Genomic DNA, 17685 nt, shown 5'->3' on the forward strand with positions numbered 1-17685 from the left:
TAATTACTATATTAACCAATTTGTTAATTTCTGTTATTTTTTGATGTGGAAGAATTTTTTGCTAACTTATTTAGAATTTTTGTGTTTATTGTGGCACAAGTGTTATTGAGCTACACTTTTAAAAATAATGTCTTTGGGGCTTCCCTGGTGGTGCAGTGGTTGAGAGTCCGCCTGCCGATGCAGGGGACACGGGTTCGTGCCCCGGTCCCGGAAGATCCCACATGCTGCGGAGCGGCTGGGCCCGTGAGCCATGGCCGCTGAGCCTGCGCGTCCGGAGCCTGTGCTCCGCAACGGGAGAGAGGCCCGCGTACCACAAAAAAAAAAAAAAAAAAAAAAAAAAAAAAAAAAAAGTCTTTGGAAGGTTTTGGTGAAAATTAATAAAGGAAAACCTCACTAAGATGGAGTCAGGAAGCCAGAAGGGGGAGCTCTCAGGCAGTACCACCTGATGTCAATTACAGGAAGCATTGTCAATTGCAGACCCCAACAGAAGAATCATCAACAGGAAAGAATCATTCATCACAGGAAAAGATGTACTTGGTGTCTCCTACAAGAAATTGACTACCCCAGCAACTCAGCTAGTGAGAAACCGTCATCACCCTGAACTCTCACTTTTCTCCGATGGACTTTTTTCACAATAACCCCTTCCATTTTGCTCCTTTTCTCTCTAGAAAATAACATTCCTCTTTGTTGTGTGTTGGACTTGCCTATGGCTTTTGCCATAGCTTGCTTTTCCTGAATTGCTATTCCTCCGCTATTCCCGAATAAACCCATTTTTGCTGGTAAAATAACTGTTTTATTTTTAAGGTCCGTATTTGAAATCAAGGTTATAAATTGGGAATTGGCTTCTTCTGTATTCTGGGAGAGTCAGCGTAACATTGGAATTGCTTCCTCCTTAAATATTTGAGAGAATTAACCAGTGAAGCCATCTGGGTAAAGACTTTCTTTATGGGAAGTATCCAATTATAGATCAAATAAATTGGCTAGTTTGCAATCTCTTTAGTAGTCATCTGACTAATCCAATTTTCTTTCTCTACTCCTGTCCATTTTAGTAAGTTGTATATTTCTATGTATTTTCCCAGCTAATGTATTTACTATTGCAATTTGTTAATAATATCCTTGTACTATCTTTTCATTTTCTACAGAACCTGTTTTTATTCCTGAAGTTGTTATTTGTGAATTCTCCTTTTACTACCAATAGTATGAGGTGTTTTACCCCCGTTTCACCTAATTTAAACTCCATCGACAGGGTGCTACTGAGTGAAAGAGTAACAGCTCTAGCTAATAGTCATTTGATAAGTTTGAGTTTATTAGTTATAGTTCTGGCAGGAGAGAAATGGCACTCTCAAACTGGGCAATTTGAAGAGAGCTGAGTAAAACATTTATTTATAAAGTTACCTGTGGTGTTCAGGGAAATAGCAAGGGGGAGTGTAGGACCCTGGGGTAGTAACTGCAGGAGATTATTACCACCCAAGGACCTGGAGAAGAGAATGGTTACCAGGCTGTAATGTGAGTAGCTATAGGGGAAGGACTCCCAGACAGATGCTGATACCAACAACTCAGGAATGAAGCCAAGGAAATATACCCTGACCTCACTTTCCTCTGGTCCTCCAACCTCTTTTGAGAGCCTCCTGTTGACTGAACCAAATCAGGTGCTGACAGGCAAAGGAGTAGTTAGTCTTTATATATCAGCAGCCTGGGAGGGCAAACACAAGATATTCAACACATTTTGGATAGCCATTTTGTTATACTTCTCAGCAGTGTCATTGGCTTAGTAGGTCAGTACTCAGTGAGGCTACAAAACTGGAGGAACTTGTTAAGCAAAGATGAAACATTTGACAAGTATATTGTCTCCCCTGCCTACTCAGGCTGATTTCTAGATGAAGAGGTTGGAAGACAGAAAGCTAGTGGTATCTTTTAGTGTCTTCTGGTTACATTTAGCAAGGAATAGAACTAGCAGTTAAGCTCAGGCTGATATAGGTTAGTTGGCAGTAAAAATGGAAAGAAAAGGAGAAGAGAGAATCCAGAAATTTGGAGCCTTTTGGATTGAAAACTCAAATGGTTTTAGACTCCAAATATGAAAAGGTAAGATTCAGAAATGTTTTCTGCATTAAAGATCCATTAAAGCAGAGTTCTGCCACAAACTACTAGTATAGAGTTCCCTCCAAGCTGGCTTACCTCAATGTAACTACCCTTATGTTGAAAGAAGAGAAGGAATGGGGGGAGGAGGTTCAAAGAAATATATCAGCCTGAAGGATTATGACTAGTAATTATGACTATTCAAGATATCTGGGTGTTTTTCAGGCAAATGAAATCAACTGGAAGCAAACAGAGCAGAAGCCTACTCATTTTTTTGAATTGCTCAGCTAAAGAAATCACACGCCAGACTGAAAAAGCCTTTAACTGTTTAAGACTTAAAGTAAACCTTGGGTTTTGAAACTTGCATTGACAGGATAGCATGTGTGAAAACTACATCACTTCCCAGAAGATCTGGTACCAAAAAAACCCCTCAAAACCCAAAAAAACAAACAACCCACAGAGCCAGAGTCCCCCTCCCGCTTAGGGCAAAGCCAGAGTCCCCCTCCCCCTCCCCTTTCTGGCACAATGGTGAAATCATTAATCCCAAATTGAAGACTAGGAAAGTCAAGAAAGTCCCCACTTCAGGGCAGAGACCTCACAATGCCTACTTGTAGGGTTGTACCATGGCTATTGACCAGTGATCCCATTCTTCCCTTTTCTAAATGAGAGATTTGATTGTAGATTTTCTCTCTGCTCATGACTATAGAGTGTGTGCTCAGGCCAGATAAATCATCCCTTGACCATGAGAAGCCACAGTGTCCTAAAGGAGAGGGCAGTGCCGCTATTGGAGATCTGGATTTGAGTTGGGTATAGTAACTGCATGGGATTTTAGGATGTTTCCCTGGAGTGGGAGCGAATGTATTCAGTGTGAGGAACACGGGATTTATAGAGACAGTAGATGTGGCAAGGACAAAAGATGTGTTTGTCCCTTGAAAATTCATGCGCCCTTTCTGTTGTGTAGAGTTGTTTCTGGGAGGCATGTATGTGTCTGCATTTCTCAGCATCTAGATAGGACTTTTAGACTAGCTCTCACCAGTGGGCTATGAGTAAAATAATGAATGTTATTTTCGGGCTGAAATGTTTAAGAAGCAGGTATACGTTCTCCATTTTTTCTTCTCCAGTCCACTGGCTGGAATTGAATGACTGCAAAGGTCTAGACGGTGGAGCTACAAGGCAAAGCAGGCTAAACCACCTTGTGGAAATATGCTCACTGTATACCAGCATTGGACTCTGTGAGCAAAGAAAAACAACTCTGTTGTGTTAAGTCATGAATTTCAAGGTTTATCTGAATCCTCTGCTACTCATACTCAATGATTACAAAGTACACAAAGTTCTATAAATTACTTTGTGGGTCCAGGAACAAATCTATATCTATATGTTTCTCTCTACATATCACACATATATAAATTTAAGAGCAAAGAAATAAAAATTTACTTAAGCTTATACATTTAGATTTTAGATAATGGTGTCTGATTAGCATGCAATTGCTTTAGGGCAACCTAAATCTAGGAATTTACCAGTTTATCCTCTTACAATTTAAACTCAGGAGGTTGAACCCAAAAATGTGATAGGATTTAATAAGACAGTCAACGTGTTTTAATATCATTGTGTCCTTCGCAGCATCTATACAGTGATGGAGAGACAGTATTTCTTGAATATAAGACAAAGAAGACAAATGATCTTAAGGATTAGTGATAGGAATTAATAATAAATCCATGCATCATTATGCCTAAATGCATAGGCTGTTACATACATGCAAGATGACTGTAAGGTCACTAGCTATTGTGGAATTAGACCCCAGAATATTGCACCATTATATTATTATGGAGTTAGAGTGATATCTTTACTCATGACTTTTAAAAGCAAGTTGGCGCTAAAGCTCAAATCTATGACTGTAGCAGGGAACATATCCAATGTATGTCATGCCTGTCATTTGCCTGTTTATTCTCAAATCCATTCCTTTCCACTCCACTGCTTGGCTCTGTATCACGAGGGGCTGACCCTGCAAACTACATTTTCCTGACCCCCTTCTCAGCTGGGAGACACTGAAAGGAATACTGAAGGGCAGGCAGATGGGAGATTTCCTCTTACTTTCATTTAAGGTGGCATCCCTGGCAGGGCAGGTGGCATCCCTAACACCCACGGGACAGCCCCTGCTCTGTAGTCACAACTTTGCATGGCAGCCTCCCTGGTGGTTCCTGGTGGTACTGATATCCTGCATCCCACCAGTTCTGGAGGTGGTGGTGCCTTCCTGCTGCTGCCGGATTACTTCATCATCCCATGTTTGTCTCCTCAGTTCTTCCAGTACCATTGTAACTGGTTCCTCATATTAGAGTCCTTCAGACTTGAATGCTGTTCTCCAGAGAGGACCCTAATCAATATATGTGTGCACTAATGGCTACATAGAACACAATATGTAACACAACTTGCATATATAAACTTATCAACAAAATAACTTTTCAGTGATTATTTGTTATATGAGTGAATATATGTATGGAAGGGTTACTTGAAAACTGGGGGTAGGGGGAGACATTTTAATGTTTCAAAGTTAAACCTAGAAATCCCTATTAATATTTTGTGTAACTGTTACCAAGTCCAAGCTTGTACTGCTCACCGCAGGACAGGCCAATAAATCGAGAGACGACTTGTTGGGGCAAGGAATAGCGACTTTATTTGGAAAGCCAGCAGACTGTGATGATGCTGGACTAGTGTCCCAAAGAACCATCTTACCCCACTTAGATTTCAGGCATCTTTTGTACTAAAAGGGGAGGGGGTGTGGTTGGTTGTTGCAGACTTCTTGGTGCTGGAATCCTTTGTTCTTGCAGCTGTCTGCGGAGGTCAGCTCGCGATGCTCCTATAAGCCTCCAACAAGACAAATGTTATTCTCTGTTCTGCAACTTTTTATCTCTAAATGAATGGAAAAGTGTTACACCTTCAAAGGTCGGAGCCTTGAGAATGGGCTATCCTGTATATACTTTACTAAAAGGTGCAGAGCCAGCATGACTAAGCACAGGCAATAGAACACAAATGTTAGAACTAAATGGAAAGACTTAATAAGGAGTCAGCTTTGCTCTTCTCTGTTACATAACTATATGCCAAGGAGGAAATTTTAGTAAGAGGTATTAGAAATCGTGCTAATAAATTTGAATGGAGCCCTAGAATTAAAATGGTAATGCAGTCATAAATTCAAAAGAGAAGGAAATCTAGAGGCAAAGATTACAGCCTTTATTAAAGCAAGTATCTTTTCAACCCTTTTCCACTTTGATTCATAATAGGAAATATATTTTATATTGAGAATGAGTGCAATCATATATGCATGAGATTCCTGCTATATTTCCTATTCATCTTCTTCTAGCATATCCTACCCAGTGTGACACAGTTTGAAAACATGGGTCTCGGCATATTACAGGAACCGTGATCATCTTTGAAAGTGTATCCAAAGGATTAAGGCATCACTCATCCTCTGCTCACTCTTTCTTTGTCTTCCTGCATAGTGGCCAGCTATTGTTTTGGTTATCTCAGCGTGTGTTCACCTGCTTTCCTCTTGGAAACTATCCCTCTCCTTTTCTTAGTCCATAGGGTTCAGGTCAACTTCCTGCCCACCTCTCCTGTCCCCCCGACTCTCCAACTTGACAAGCTCTGGGGGAAGCATGTCATCTAGTTTTGGTCAAGCAGAGAAGCCATCTCTGTGACCACAAGGAATGTCTCAATAGTTGGCGCATAAGCTAAGATAGGCCAATGAACTCTCTCACCAAAAACACTTTCTTGTTTGGCCAGACTGGAAGCTGGTGAGAATCAGGGACGGATCCTGGGAGCCATCAGATGGAGAGAGCTGCCTAACAGAGAAGCCACCAAGAGGGAAGGCATGGAGGGACGATGACATTTGTGATCCTGGATCCGCTCATTTTTCCTGAGCACCGGTAAACTAAGTTCTGAAATTCTAATGTAAGTAAAAAGCTATTTACAAATGATACTTAATTTGTGAAATGACTTAAATTAGAAATGTATACTTTCAGACCTCTTCAGTATCCCAAATTTATAAACAGGGCAAAATTAGACTGAAATCATCACATAATCACTTGTATTTTAAATGGTACTGCAAATATTTAAAATTATGTTTATAATTTTGTATAGTTGTGTTGAATATTTCAATGGCATTATCCAGTCTCTTAATCTTTTTTCAGTGCCAACATATTTTTAGTTTGCTGCTTCATTTATTAAGAAAAATAGGTATGAAAAAATTATTTACATTAGGGTTTTCACTGAAAAATTCGATTAAGGAAATTAAGACTCCCCCCGCTGCAAATTTAATATTTATTTTTTTCTCAGCCAGTAAATAGAGGTACCCTATTGTTGTGGTCCGTGCGTGGGTTGGAAGAAGAGTTTCCAGACACAAAGTATTTTAGATGAGAGTGAGTTTATTGAAAACAAAGAGCAGAGTTAGTGAGGGGCGCTGCGAATACAGGGGTCGACTTCCTGATGGACCAGGGAGAGCCGACCCCCTTTGTGGGCTAGTAGCCAACTTCTATAGCCTCAAGACAAAGAAAATTCCTGCTGGCGGGATGGCATTAGGTGATTGGTCAGGATGCTACATGGTTGCTACATCGTGAATATTTTACCTAATATGGACTCGAGGGCTGTCCGGTTTAGGTCCGGAGAGCCCATGGCAACAGTCGCTATGCGGGCTCAGTTAATTCCGGAGATTTTTGTCCTGTGCCCTTGATACAGGGCTCTACACCTAAAACATTATAGATTTATTTAAAGCTATTTATATAAGATACATTTTAATGTAAAAATAACTTTTAAAAATATAATGCATTTTTTTTTCAGTTCTACTCAGTATGTGGTTTTAAATGTCTGCATAGTTTATTGATTTAAAAACAATAATTCAAAGCACAAAGTATATTGAAGGCCGGCAGTGCAAAGACTTATCCGCAAATGAAAAGTTTAAGCTATAGCTTTGAACATTACCGTGGAAAAAAGAGTTGAGATAAATGATATTCCTCATACCTATATCATCGACTGGTTAGTTACTGCCACAAGGTATGAACAAGCTTGTGCCTAATTTTACAACTCCTCTTAGATGTTCACTACTTGGTGTTTTTCAAAGACGTTATGTGGACATCTAGACAACAGTCACTCATATTCAATGCACTCCTTAGAAGTGAAGGCAACAGTTGTCTGTGGCAGAATTAAAACAGAGCAAGATCTGACAACCTGCCAATGTCGCTGGGAAATCCTTATTAATCTCACGTGGATGGATTTTGCTCCCACCTGGGAGCTTTGGAGTTAGCAGGCAGAATGTGTTACTTCTACAATATTTCTATGAAGAAATGATTGATTTGGAAATCTTGTGCTTTCACTATTATTAGCATTAATTATTGCTTGCAAATCGTGTTACCCAAAGCAGGTGCATTGAATGATCCTATCTTAAAATACCTGACAGGGAAAATGGCAAAACATCACACCTATTTTTACCTCTTGTCATTACCGCTTTGAAAACACAAAAGCATCTTCAGTTGAGGTGTTGACAAAATTGGTTTCCCTCTCTCAGTAGCTATACATAGAACACTAAGTAACTTCTGAAGATTAGAAAAAAAAAGTTTTATTGAAAAGTAGGCATTTTTGAAATTGGTACAAATAAACAAAGAAGTAATCTGAAAAAAATTACATTTGTATTTTTTTCTTAACAAGCTTGTTTTAGGAGCACTAACTATCCTTTTTGCTATAACTATTAAGAGTTTAATTCCTGAGATTTTTGTAGTCAAAATTCTTAAAGTAAGCAGAGAGGAAAGAAATGTTTTCCCCAGATGGGAGGCTGAACTGTGGATTAACATCTCAGCCAGTTCATTTCTGTCACTTTTCCATACATTAGATTCTTCATTTAGGATATATTCACACTGTAATTTATTCCTTACCTACAGGCCCCCAAAGGTGGCACATCCTCAAAGAGCTGAAATATTCGGCTGAAAGGTGGTATACAAGTAAAAGTTATTGTTACTAAATATTTGCCATCATAGGTAGCTTCCTTCTTTGAAAGTGCGAACATAGAAACAAAATGAGTTTTTCACATCTGGCTTGATATAAATAACAATTCAAGTATCTCCTTTAAAATGATGTTCTGAAAAACATTAACATTTATGAATCACAAATTTAAATATATTTTCTGCAAGGCAGAATATTCCTGGAATATCCTTTGTTTTAATCATTACTTAGGCTATAAAGGTCAAAACCTAGCTTTGGTCCACGTCATATTTTTGATAGTTCCTCATTTTTTAAATCTATATACTTAACTAATCATTTAGAAAAAATGAACATCACGTGCATGAAAGGAAAGCTTCAAACGATAACATTTCATTGAAAAAGCTGTATTCAAATGAAGATGTGGTCTAAGTCATTCGTGCTTATTTTCGGTTAAAGCTGACACATAAGATGTTCACTGAGCTTTCGTGTGAAATGGGGTTGTATCATAATCTTGAAAATGAATTCCCTTAGCAGTTGTTATCTTCATTATAGCCCCATTCAAAGTGTCATCTTCAATGAGTGTTATTAATCCACTGGCAATCATTGATGGGCTAAAAATAAAGGAAACATCAGGGTTTTAAAATTAAAGAATGAGGCATAATTATCACATCGTCTTGAGTTATTTTTGAAGTATCTATCACCTTTAACGTGTAATAGGGAAATGTATATCATGAAGCTATTGCTACTTTCATTTTTTATTCAGTTAGATGACTAAATTATAAATTTAGTGGTAGATTTCCACACCCACCCTTCTGTTATTTTATAGGAAGGATTCATAAATTTATATTTATTATTTACATTGAGTAAATGATTATTTTTCCATCTTTAACCTATCAGTAGAGTTTAGACTTATCAGAGAGAAATGTTTATTAGAGTAGAAATTTGAAGAATTGTAACTAACATTTATTGAGTGTCTATTATTTATCTGCTACTGTTTTAAGTACCTTACATATATCAACTTATTTGTGGACTTTCCAAAGTCCCCTAAGTTTGTTTTAGTATTATCCCCATTTTACATGCAAGAAAATCAAGGGAAGTAGAGGTTGATGGATAAGTTCATGGTGAGTGTGGTGGAGTCAGGATTAGATCCAGATGACTCCGTCCTGTGAGATGCCAACTGCTCTAACTCAGACATGGTTCCCCAAACGTGTGTTGATCAGTTGTTTCTTAGGAAAGTGGTTGAAGTTAGGGGGGCATATTTAATTTCACAAAGGGTATATATGAATATTGCTTGGAATTTAGGCAGATAAGGTATCATTGCTTCCAAAGACAACTAAACATCACCTTTAAAAAAAAGTATCTGATTATGGTTGAAGGTATTAATGATGCATTCTTTATACCTAAAAGCAAAATTCATGATGTGTCAACATATTCTATTCGGAAACCCAGAGAAAGTATTTTTTTTCAGAGATTTTGTCAAACCAAAACTTTGAAGCTTGCATGAGTTTCTCAAATTTAAAAGCTAATTTTTTTTCCTTTCGATTGCTTATGTCTAGATAGCACTTTGCTCCATTGTATAAAGGAAGATAGGTATAGTTTTACTTACTCCAAAATTCCATAGTATTTCATCATATCCTTGATATGATCCGTGTATTCTATATATTGTCCCATGTTTTCTTCATTTTCAATGGATTTGAGGATGGGTGTATTAACAAAGCCTGGGCAAATGGCATTCAGTCTCACACCACTGTTCATGAGATTAGCAGCCATCTGCCAATTGGAAGTAGAAGGTTGCAGATTTCAGGAGTTTTGTAAATGTATAACATAGGATAAACTGATAATTAAAGCTAGTTAAAAGATGCTGATGTGAAAAGTACTAGACAGCTGTCCTTCTAGCTATATAATGATGACAATGGTAAGGCTGACTGGTGGCAGAAAGTGAAAGAATACATAACTAAAGTGCTGAACTAATTCTTGCAAGCCTCACCTAATTACTTTTTTAAAATATCAATATTACTGGGCGACTCCTGAAAATACTTGATTATCTAAAGTGCTCTTATCTACTGAACACTGCAGGCAGCTGAAGGTAAGAAGCTGAGGCTTAGGATTGATATCCCAAGTTTCCTTTGAAATTGGGGTTGTATTTTAAAGAGAATACTTACTTAAAAAATACTGTTAGTGGAAAATTTTAGGACTTTGATTGATTCTAAAGACACTCTTAGTAATTTGCACTATCTGGAAGACAATTTTAATTATTTTTAGACTAACCTTCTTTGGCTTTTATTTGAACTATTTATAAAACAAAATGTAAGTCAGTTATTTGTGGATTCCAATTGCTTTCTTGCTAACATTTATTCATAATCCCCCTAATCAATACTTGTGGTGCTTTCAAGGTTTTCTGTGGACAAGCACAGAGTAATAAGAAATTTGAGTTGCCCGATGTGGACCAAGGTCAAATAAAATGGTGCTCTGCTTCCTTGTTTCAGCTCTTACACCATGAACAAGTGTCCTTTTCGCGGTACTTGCCCATGTTTTTCTCATCTTTGTGCTTGTGTTGGTGATTTTGCTATCTGAAATGTCTTCAAGGCATAGTGCTGAAGTGCTGTCTAGTATTTCTAAGTGCGAGAAGGCTGCAATGTGCCTATGGATAAAATACACATGTTAGAGGAGCTTCCTTCAGGCATGAGGTATAAATGCTGTTGGCTATGCTAATACAATACATATTAAACACAATGCATATTAAATAAGGTGTCTTTAAATAGAAATATACATAAAACTAGGCTATGTGTTGATTGGTTATTCAAAACGTTGTAGCCAGAGGTTCAAAGGAACTTAACCCTGAATTTCCCCTATGAGCAACAGTTTAGTACCCTCTAATTCAGTGTTTGCTAGTGAATTTATAGAACATAACTAACAAATAATGAGCATCAACTGTACAGGTGTCCAGTCTTATAACTGTAAATGCAACAGTTCTGGTCTTCGCTTTGTGTTCATTAAAAGTTGAATTAAAGATTAAGTCTTTGCAAATTAAATTAAAATTTCCAAGCAATTTCAATTAAGAGTGTGAGAGCTGCCAATCTTCCTTTTTGACTGAACATTTACCGTTCACCATCTGCTTTCTCTATCCCTAGCGTTTCTTGTTATCGATGATTTCCTGTTCATCTGGCCCCTCTCTCCATTTCACCTAGACTAACCACTGTAGAGGTCTCCCAACTGCTCTTTCCTTTTCTGCACTTGTCCTCTCTCATACATTCTTTCTGAATCTCTCTTTTTATGTCTTATTTTGTTTTTTTTGGCCATGCCATGCAGCTTGCAGGATCTTAGTTCCCCGACCAGATATTGAACCCAGGCCCTTGACAGTGAGAGTCCTAACAACTGGACTGCCAGGGAATTCCCATACATTCTCTAAAGAGCAGATAGAATGGTCTTCTTCAAATGGAAATATAATCTTGTCAGTCCTGTGCAGAAAAAACCCATTGACGGCTGTATTTAGAATAAAATCCAAGCTCATGACCCTGACTCATAAGCCGCCTTTCGTCTGGCTTCTGCTTACATCTCCAGTCAATCACATGCTCCTTTCCCTTTGCTCATCAGGCTCCATTCAAGCTTGCCCTTTTTTTTTTTCCAGTTATTATAAAAAGGCACTTCATGCTATCAATGCATGTGGTCAGTAAGTTCTCAAATAGTTTCCTAAGCTCTGTACACTTTCACCCTAGGTCTCCATGGAGACAGCATCCTTGACAACCCTATCAGGTAAACTCTGGCCGCACCCCTCCTTCCATTCTCCACGCTCTCCCTCATTTTTACCATATCTTCAGGGACAAGTAACACCTGGAGCATACTGTATATTCCATTTAAGGAAGTCTTAAGTTAATGATTTTTAAATTTGGAGTCAATTTCAAAAAAAAAAATAAGGAATATCTTTCCATTTTTTACCCTTAAGGATATTTTTCAGTAACCTATGTTTAGAATCTACTTCATTTTAAAATTATCTATTCTAGGGACTTCCCTGGCAGTCCAGTGGTTAGGACTCCGTGCTTCCAGTGCAGGGGGCACAGGTTTGATCCCTGGTCGGGAACTAGGATCCCACATGCTGTGTGGTGAGGCCAATAAATAAATAAATAAAGTAAATAAATAAGATGGCTAATTTCATGTTAAAGTAAAATAAAATTATTCTATATTTAGTCCTTTACATGATCTGAAAACTATTTTTTAATAATAAATATTGAAGTAGAACTTATTTTTCTATCTTTAATCCAGATGTATTGAATTCTGACCCTGTTCCCCTCTACTTCATAGAACTCATGCGTCACATATGCACAGAAAAGAGAAAAAGAGACACTGCGGTCGTTGTATCCTCACCGCTGCCGAGCGTGTGAATCCAATTATGCCATGTTTGGAAGCACAATAAACAGGCTGTTGTGCAACAGGCATCAGCCCTGAGACAAACAAATAAAAAACAAAAACACTTTTATTAAAAAAATGAGCAGACAAACCCCAATACTTGCTATGAAAATGAATAATTTGTGCCTGTTCCATTTTAAGATTAATCTAGAAAATACACTAAGGTAATCACTGGACAGTTTTGTAAAACTCACTATTCCAGGCATAGTTTATTCCTCCTGTAACCTCTACTATACTGTCCAAAACTTATGGTCAGTAAGCTACCGCCTAGGGATGTAGCCAAGAGTGATACATAAGTTTTTCTGCTTCCCTGATGAAGACAAGAGAAGTCAGTGTTATCTAAAACACCGAAAGAATCATCTTGAAATCCAGTAAGTTACTATCTGATTTTCAGTGTTTATGTCTGGATTTTTAAAAAGTGTATATTCTTTATTTTTTAAGGCTTCCAAATGGCTGAAGGACTTTAAACTGCTTAAGCGGGATCTGGAGAGTATTATTTGTCTTCGTTATAAGTTAGTAAGCATTTCCCTGTCACGAATTGCACTGAACAATGCCGCTAAGTGTTTAAGAAAATTAAAAGTGAATTAACTTCTTTTGATTCTGATCTGTAGCAGATGCCTAGATCTTCTCATCCCATGACTTAGGAAAAGAAAGTCAGAAATAAAAATGTTTGATCCTATTTTATTTCCTTTCATAATTATGTACTCAGTAACAGAACTCAAGCAGCTTTAGAATTGGCTTAATTTTCCATTTACACACAATAGTAACTGCTCAAAACTATGATTAAATCCATGGTGTGGAGAAAAAGTGGTACTGCAGCAGGTATGGCATCTTTCCTCCCCTATCTCCCAGCCCAACGTTACCCACTCCCCGCTACCAGAAGAAACAAAACAAGAAAAACTGATTTTTTCTGTAGTTATTATCACTATCAAGCTTACTTCTCATAATGGTCAATTCTCTGTCTCAATCAACAGTGAAACTTTTAACTAGAGCCATTTGTACATCTTGGCTTTTAACTAATTTCTTGAGTTAACACGTTCTACCATTTTTAAAATTTGTGATTTCTCCAAGGAAGAGCGATCCCTGATTACTTTAATGTTATTAATGTCAAATGTCATGATTCTACTAAACGATTCTGCTGAGATGTGGTCATCTCCACCCAGCTAACTAGTCCCAGAACCCCACCGATGGTGAGCGTGTTGTACCAAAGTGCAGTAATAATGGCGGACCTTAACCACTCCCTGGGTGCCTGCCAGGTCTCAATTTATGAAGTACGTTTGCTCAAGAGCAGTTTAAATCCCTGGGGATGGTAGATGGCACAGAGTGCGTCCTCCCAATGATCTCAAAGTACATAACGTGGTTCTCTTTTTGTTTTGTTTTCTTCTGTTCGTAGCAAGTGTAAGTTAATTAAGTTTGTCAGTGTCAGTCAACAAGAATTCATGATGCCTCCACAGGGTGAACAGGTGTATTAGCAGATCGAGATAAAGACAATAAACAGGTGCAGCCAGGCGTTGCTGCTTCTTGTTCTTGTAAGTTAGTCACTATTCTACCCGCTCCTTCAATGTTTATGAGACCAAGGTAGTGGTTGTAGGTGGCGTTCACGGACAGCAGGAAATGCAGCGTGAACCTGAGTCAGAGATGAGCTGTTGACAGCCACAAAAAACACAAGGATGTCAAAGATGAATGGGAATGAATTTCTGTTACGCATGTGGAGGCACTGAACTTCTGAACCCAAACTGGTTCAAAGTGTCACAGCAGCAAAAGAGAGCAAATACTGTTGTGTTGGTTCTGTCTAAGAAGCCAGCTGCAAAACACATACTTTCCTTTAAAGGGAGAATTGCAGATGCAATCAGAATTTGTTTGCATTTTTAGAGTGGCGCTTAGCTTTATGACTCCCGTGGCATTCCAATGACATTTTTCACTGCAGTCCTGCAGAATGTTTCCTCTTGCATTGCTTTCACTCTCTGACATTAGATCAAAGGCTGCATAAATCCATTTCAGACATTCAGAAATCAAGCATCCTTTTAAGATATTTTTCCAGCTTTTTGGTATAACTGGCATACAATAAACTGCATATATTTAAAGTGTGTGGTTTGATACGTTTTGACATAGGTCTACACCCACAAAACCACGACCACAATCAAGATATGAACACAGCCATCCCCTAAAAGCTTCCTTGTGCCCCATCATCCTGTCCTTCTGCGTTTCCCCTCCCCCTAAGCAACCACTGATCTGTTTTGTGTCACTATAGATTAGTTTGCCTCTTCTAGAAGTTTACATAAATGTAATCATACAGTGTAAACTTTTCTGTCTGACTTCTTTCACTCGGGATAATTCTTAGGGGATTCATCCATGTTGTAATGTGTATCAATAGCTCATTTCTCTTTCTTCCTTTTTTTTTTTTTCTGAATGGTATTACACTGTAAGGATATACCTATCAATTGCATATGCATTGCTCTTTTGATAGATATATTCAGTTTGGGGGTCTTATAAAAAAAGAGAATTCTGTTTTTCAATTATTTTATTTAGGCAAGTTGTAGTTAATTTAGTTAAGTAGAGAGTTTTTCTTTATCTCCCCAGTACATGTAGATTTTAACTGTGGCTCCTTATGTTTCAGACAAGCAAAGATGTGTGGGATTTTGTCCCCAACTTGCCAACTGACTTTCAGTGTAGAAGTTTGCTCTCTCTCCCTCAGTTTGCTGCTTTGAAAAGGGAGGCTAAAGGGAGAGAGAAAATGGTTTTATTTTTGTTTTTTTTTTTAAGGCTTTTTTTAAGGTTTTTCTTTTTGACAATGATTTTAGTTGGGGTGGAAATTTTTCAGAAATCCAACATTTTCTATTGGGTCTCACGATCCATTTCTCCCTTCCAAGTAAAACATTACTGCTGTTGTGGTCAACTTCAGTATCGTATTGTTTAGCCATACCTCTGTTACCAACCTTAGACCTGCAGCACCAACATATAATGTTTCCATGTGCTTCAAATAAAAACCTGTTCTGAGGCTAGTAATAAGGGTCAGCTCAGAGAATTGTTCAGGGTGTGTCTGATAGGACTCTGGGGACACCACTCACGTGGTAGTTTGTGGAGATTGTGCCCCACAGTGTTCCTGCAGTTTACAACCTGCACAACTATACATGGCAGCCCTCCATGGTAGAGGAGGATGATGGGGCAAGAGACTAAGAAGGATGAACCAGTGGAGGTAGGAAGAAAACAAGCTAAGCGTCATGTTGCAGAGATTAAAGATGGGACTATTTTAAGAAGCCTAGAGTGGTTACTTTTATCATGTGCAGAATCAAAAGAGAATGGCTTTTCTTTGAGATAGTAACATCTCAAAATCACTCATCTAAAAATAGTAGCCTTCTTGGTTTCACTTCCTTCTCCAGCTACCTCTCCACTGCTCCACAGCTCCCCCTAACCAGGCTTTCCTCTGACCAGTCCAGTGCAACAGATCTTGTGGCGGTTGCCAGTGACGGGCGTCTGCTAAGGCTAGGTCTTCATCTTGCTTGATACTTTGCTCACTAGCAACCAGCACAGTTCATGATGTTCTCCTTGAAACACCTCCCTCCTTACGCTGGTGTCCTGCCACCTCACCCTCACTAGCATCTCCTACTCCTCGACCAGACCCACAAAGAGGCTAGGGGCCCAAGAGCCCATCCTGCTCCTCTCTGCTTTTCTATGTGCACTCTTTCCTTAGGTGACCTTATCCACTCCTATGGATGAAATTCATTCTCTCCATGTCTTCTTCATTCTCATTCTCTCTCTCTCTCTCTCTCTCTCTCTCTCTCTCTCTCACACACACACACACACACACACATAATTTTCAAATTTAAATTCCAGATGTCCAGCCAAGATCTTTTACTCTGTCTTGAGATGGGAAATTTAGTTTTCTTCCCTTAAAATACAGTGTGTGCTAATTCAAAAGGTTTTATAGGAGTGAATTCATTTTAGAAATATGTGTTTGGTACCAAATAAGTGCCAAATATAATGAAAATATGTTTTAAATAGTTAGTTGAAATGTATAAAACCAAGGGGAGGATCACCATTTGGCCAGAATGTTATTTCTTATACTACTTAACCATTTAAAAATGTCCTTTTAATTGAATTGGTCGAGACAGATTATAGCACAGTAGTTTGGATTTTGGGTGCCAGACTGGCTGATCTCAAATCTTGAATCTACCACAATGAGCTCTGTTACCTTTGGAGGGGTTACTGCTGCCTACCATGGTGTTTTTCCTCTGTGAAATAGAGTAGTAATAGTAGCTATTCTGAGTCCTGAATGAGCTAATTTACATAAAATACTTAAAACTGTGCCTGACACATAAAAAGCATTACTATTTGCCATTATCTTTATATAGATGTAATCATTTTTCCTAAAGATGAAACATCTCAAGTCTTATTTATTGTTTTATTTACCTGTTTATCCACATCGTACCTTTTTATGAAAATGTGTCTTTTGCACTAAAATGCCACAAATCTGGTTACAGCATCCTAACTGGGTTTGGTTTCTGAACCTTGGCAAACTGTGGACTCTCGCTAATCCTAATTCAACAGTATTACAGAAGTGCATCCATTTAAGAACTATGTATTTAGTTACTTTAAATACAAAGGATATTGACGTAGTATTTTAAATCTGCTCTATTGAGAGCCCCTGGCACAGGGCTAGGGTAGAGCTTTGATATCTGACCATCCAGATCACCCCGTCTGACTTCACAGGGAGTTCTGCCAGGATAGTGACTACAGGCCCAGTTGTTGGAATTAATTTGGATTTTTAAAAATCTTGCAAATTAATTCCCATATGCACAGCAAAATGATTTTGTCTTCATGTTAAAGGATTTAAGAATAACACAACAAAGGACTGAGACCATGAGAGAACAGTCTCTAAAAAAATGTCATTTTGTTTGATGTGGGGAATCCTTAATTGTGCTTAAAAATGGATGCCTTATATTTAAAAAGTTAAGAATAGATTTTCAATACTTATTTATTCTGGGCCCAGCACTCTGCAAGTTTACTTAAAGAATTGTGAAATGGCTCTCTCCAAAATACAATACGTGTAATTTAGTTGCAGGTTTATGTCCGTCCTAACTGTAGATTAAGAAAAATAATATCAACAGAGGGAGAAATTCTACCCACGAAACAGAGAAATATTTTCTACAGCCACTCAGGATAATAACACCAAATGGCACCGACTGATGGGATAATTATGAAAAAAATTTTAAATACTTGAAAATGACACATGTAATTATA

General features: G+C 38.2%; 2 protein-coding genes across 4 annotated transcripts in view; both read right to left on the reverse strand.

Moving 5' to 3' along the window:
• The window catches only part of LOC136124510 (peptidyl-prolyl cis-trans isomerase FKBP4-like), a 51158-nt gene extending 46771 nt beyond the window's left edge, over positions 1 to 4387 (reverse strand). Inside the window, 1 exon segment of the mRNA XM_065879243.1 lies at positions 4285 to 4387. Within this exon segment, the coding sequence (XP_065735315.1) occupies positions 4285 to 4387 (103 nt within the window).
• Positions 4388 to 6923: 2536 nt separating this feature from the next.
• HPGD (15-hydroxyprostaglandin dehydrogenase) overlaps positions 6924 to 17685 on the reverse strand; it is a 29114-nt gene continuing 18352 nt past the window's right edge. The window contains exons 5-7 of one of the 3 annotated variants that reach the window (XM_065878609.1): positions 12403 to 12479; positions 9647 to 9810; positions 6924 to 8651 (exon numbers count right to left, since the gene is read on the reverse strand). In XM_065878609.1, the coding sequence (XP_065734681.1) occupies positions 8513 to 8651; positions 9647 to 9810; positions 12403 to 12479 (380 nt within the window). In that variant the 3' untranslated portion in view covers positions 6924 to 8512. The remainder of the gene's footprint in view (positions 8652 to 9646; positions 9811 to 12402; positions 12480 to 17685) is intronic. The other 2 variants (XM_065878610.1, XM_065878611.1) reach the window with 2 other exon arrangements.

The sequence above is a fragment of the Phocoena phocoena genome, chromosome 6, assembly GCF_963924675.1.
Source record: "Phocoena phocoena chromosome 6, mPhoPho1.1, whole genome shotgun sequence".
Lineage (NCBI taxonomy): Eukaryota > Metazoa > Chordata > Mammalia > Artiodactyla > Phocoenidae > Phocoena > Phocoena phocoena.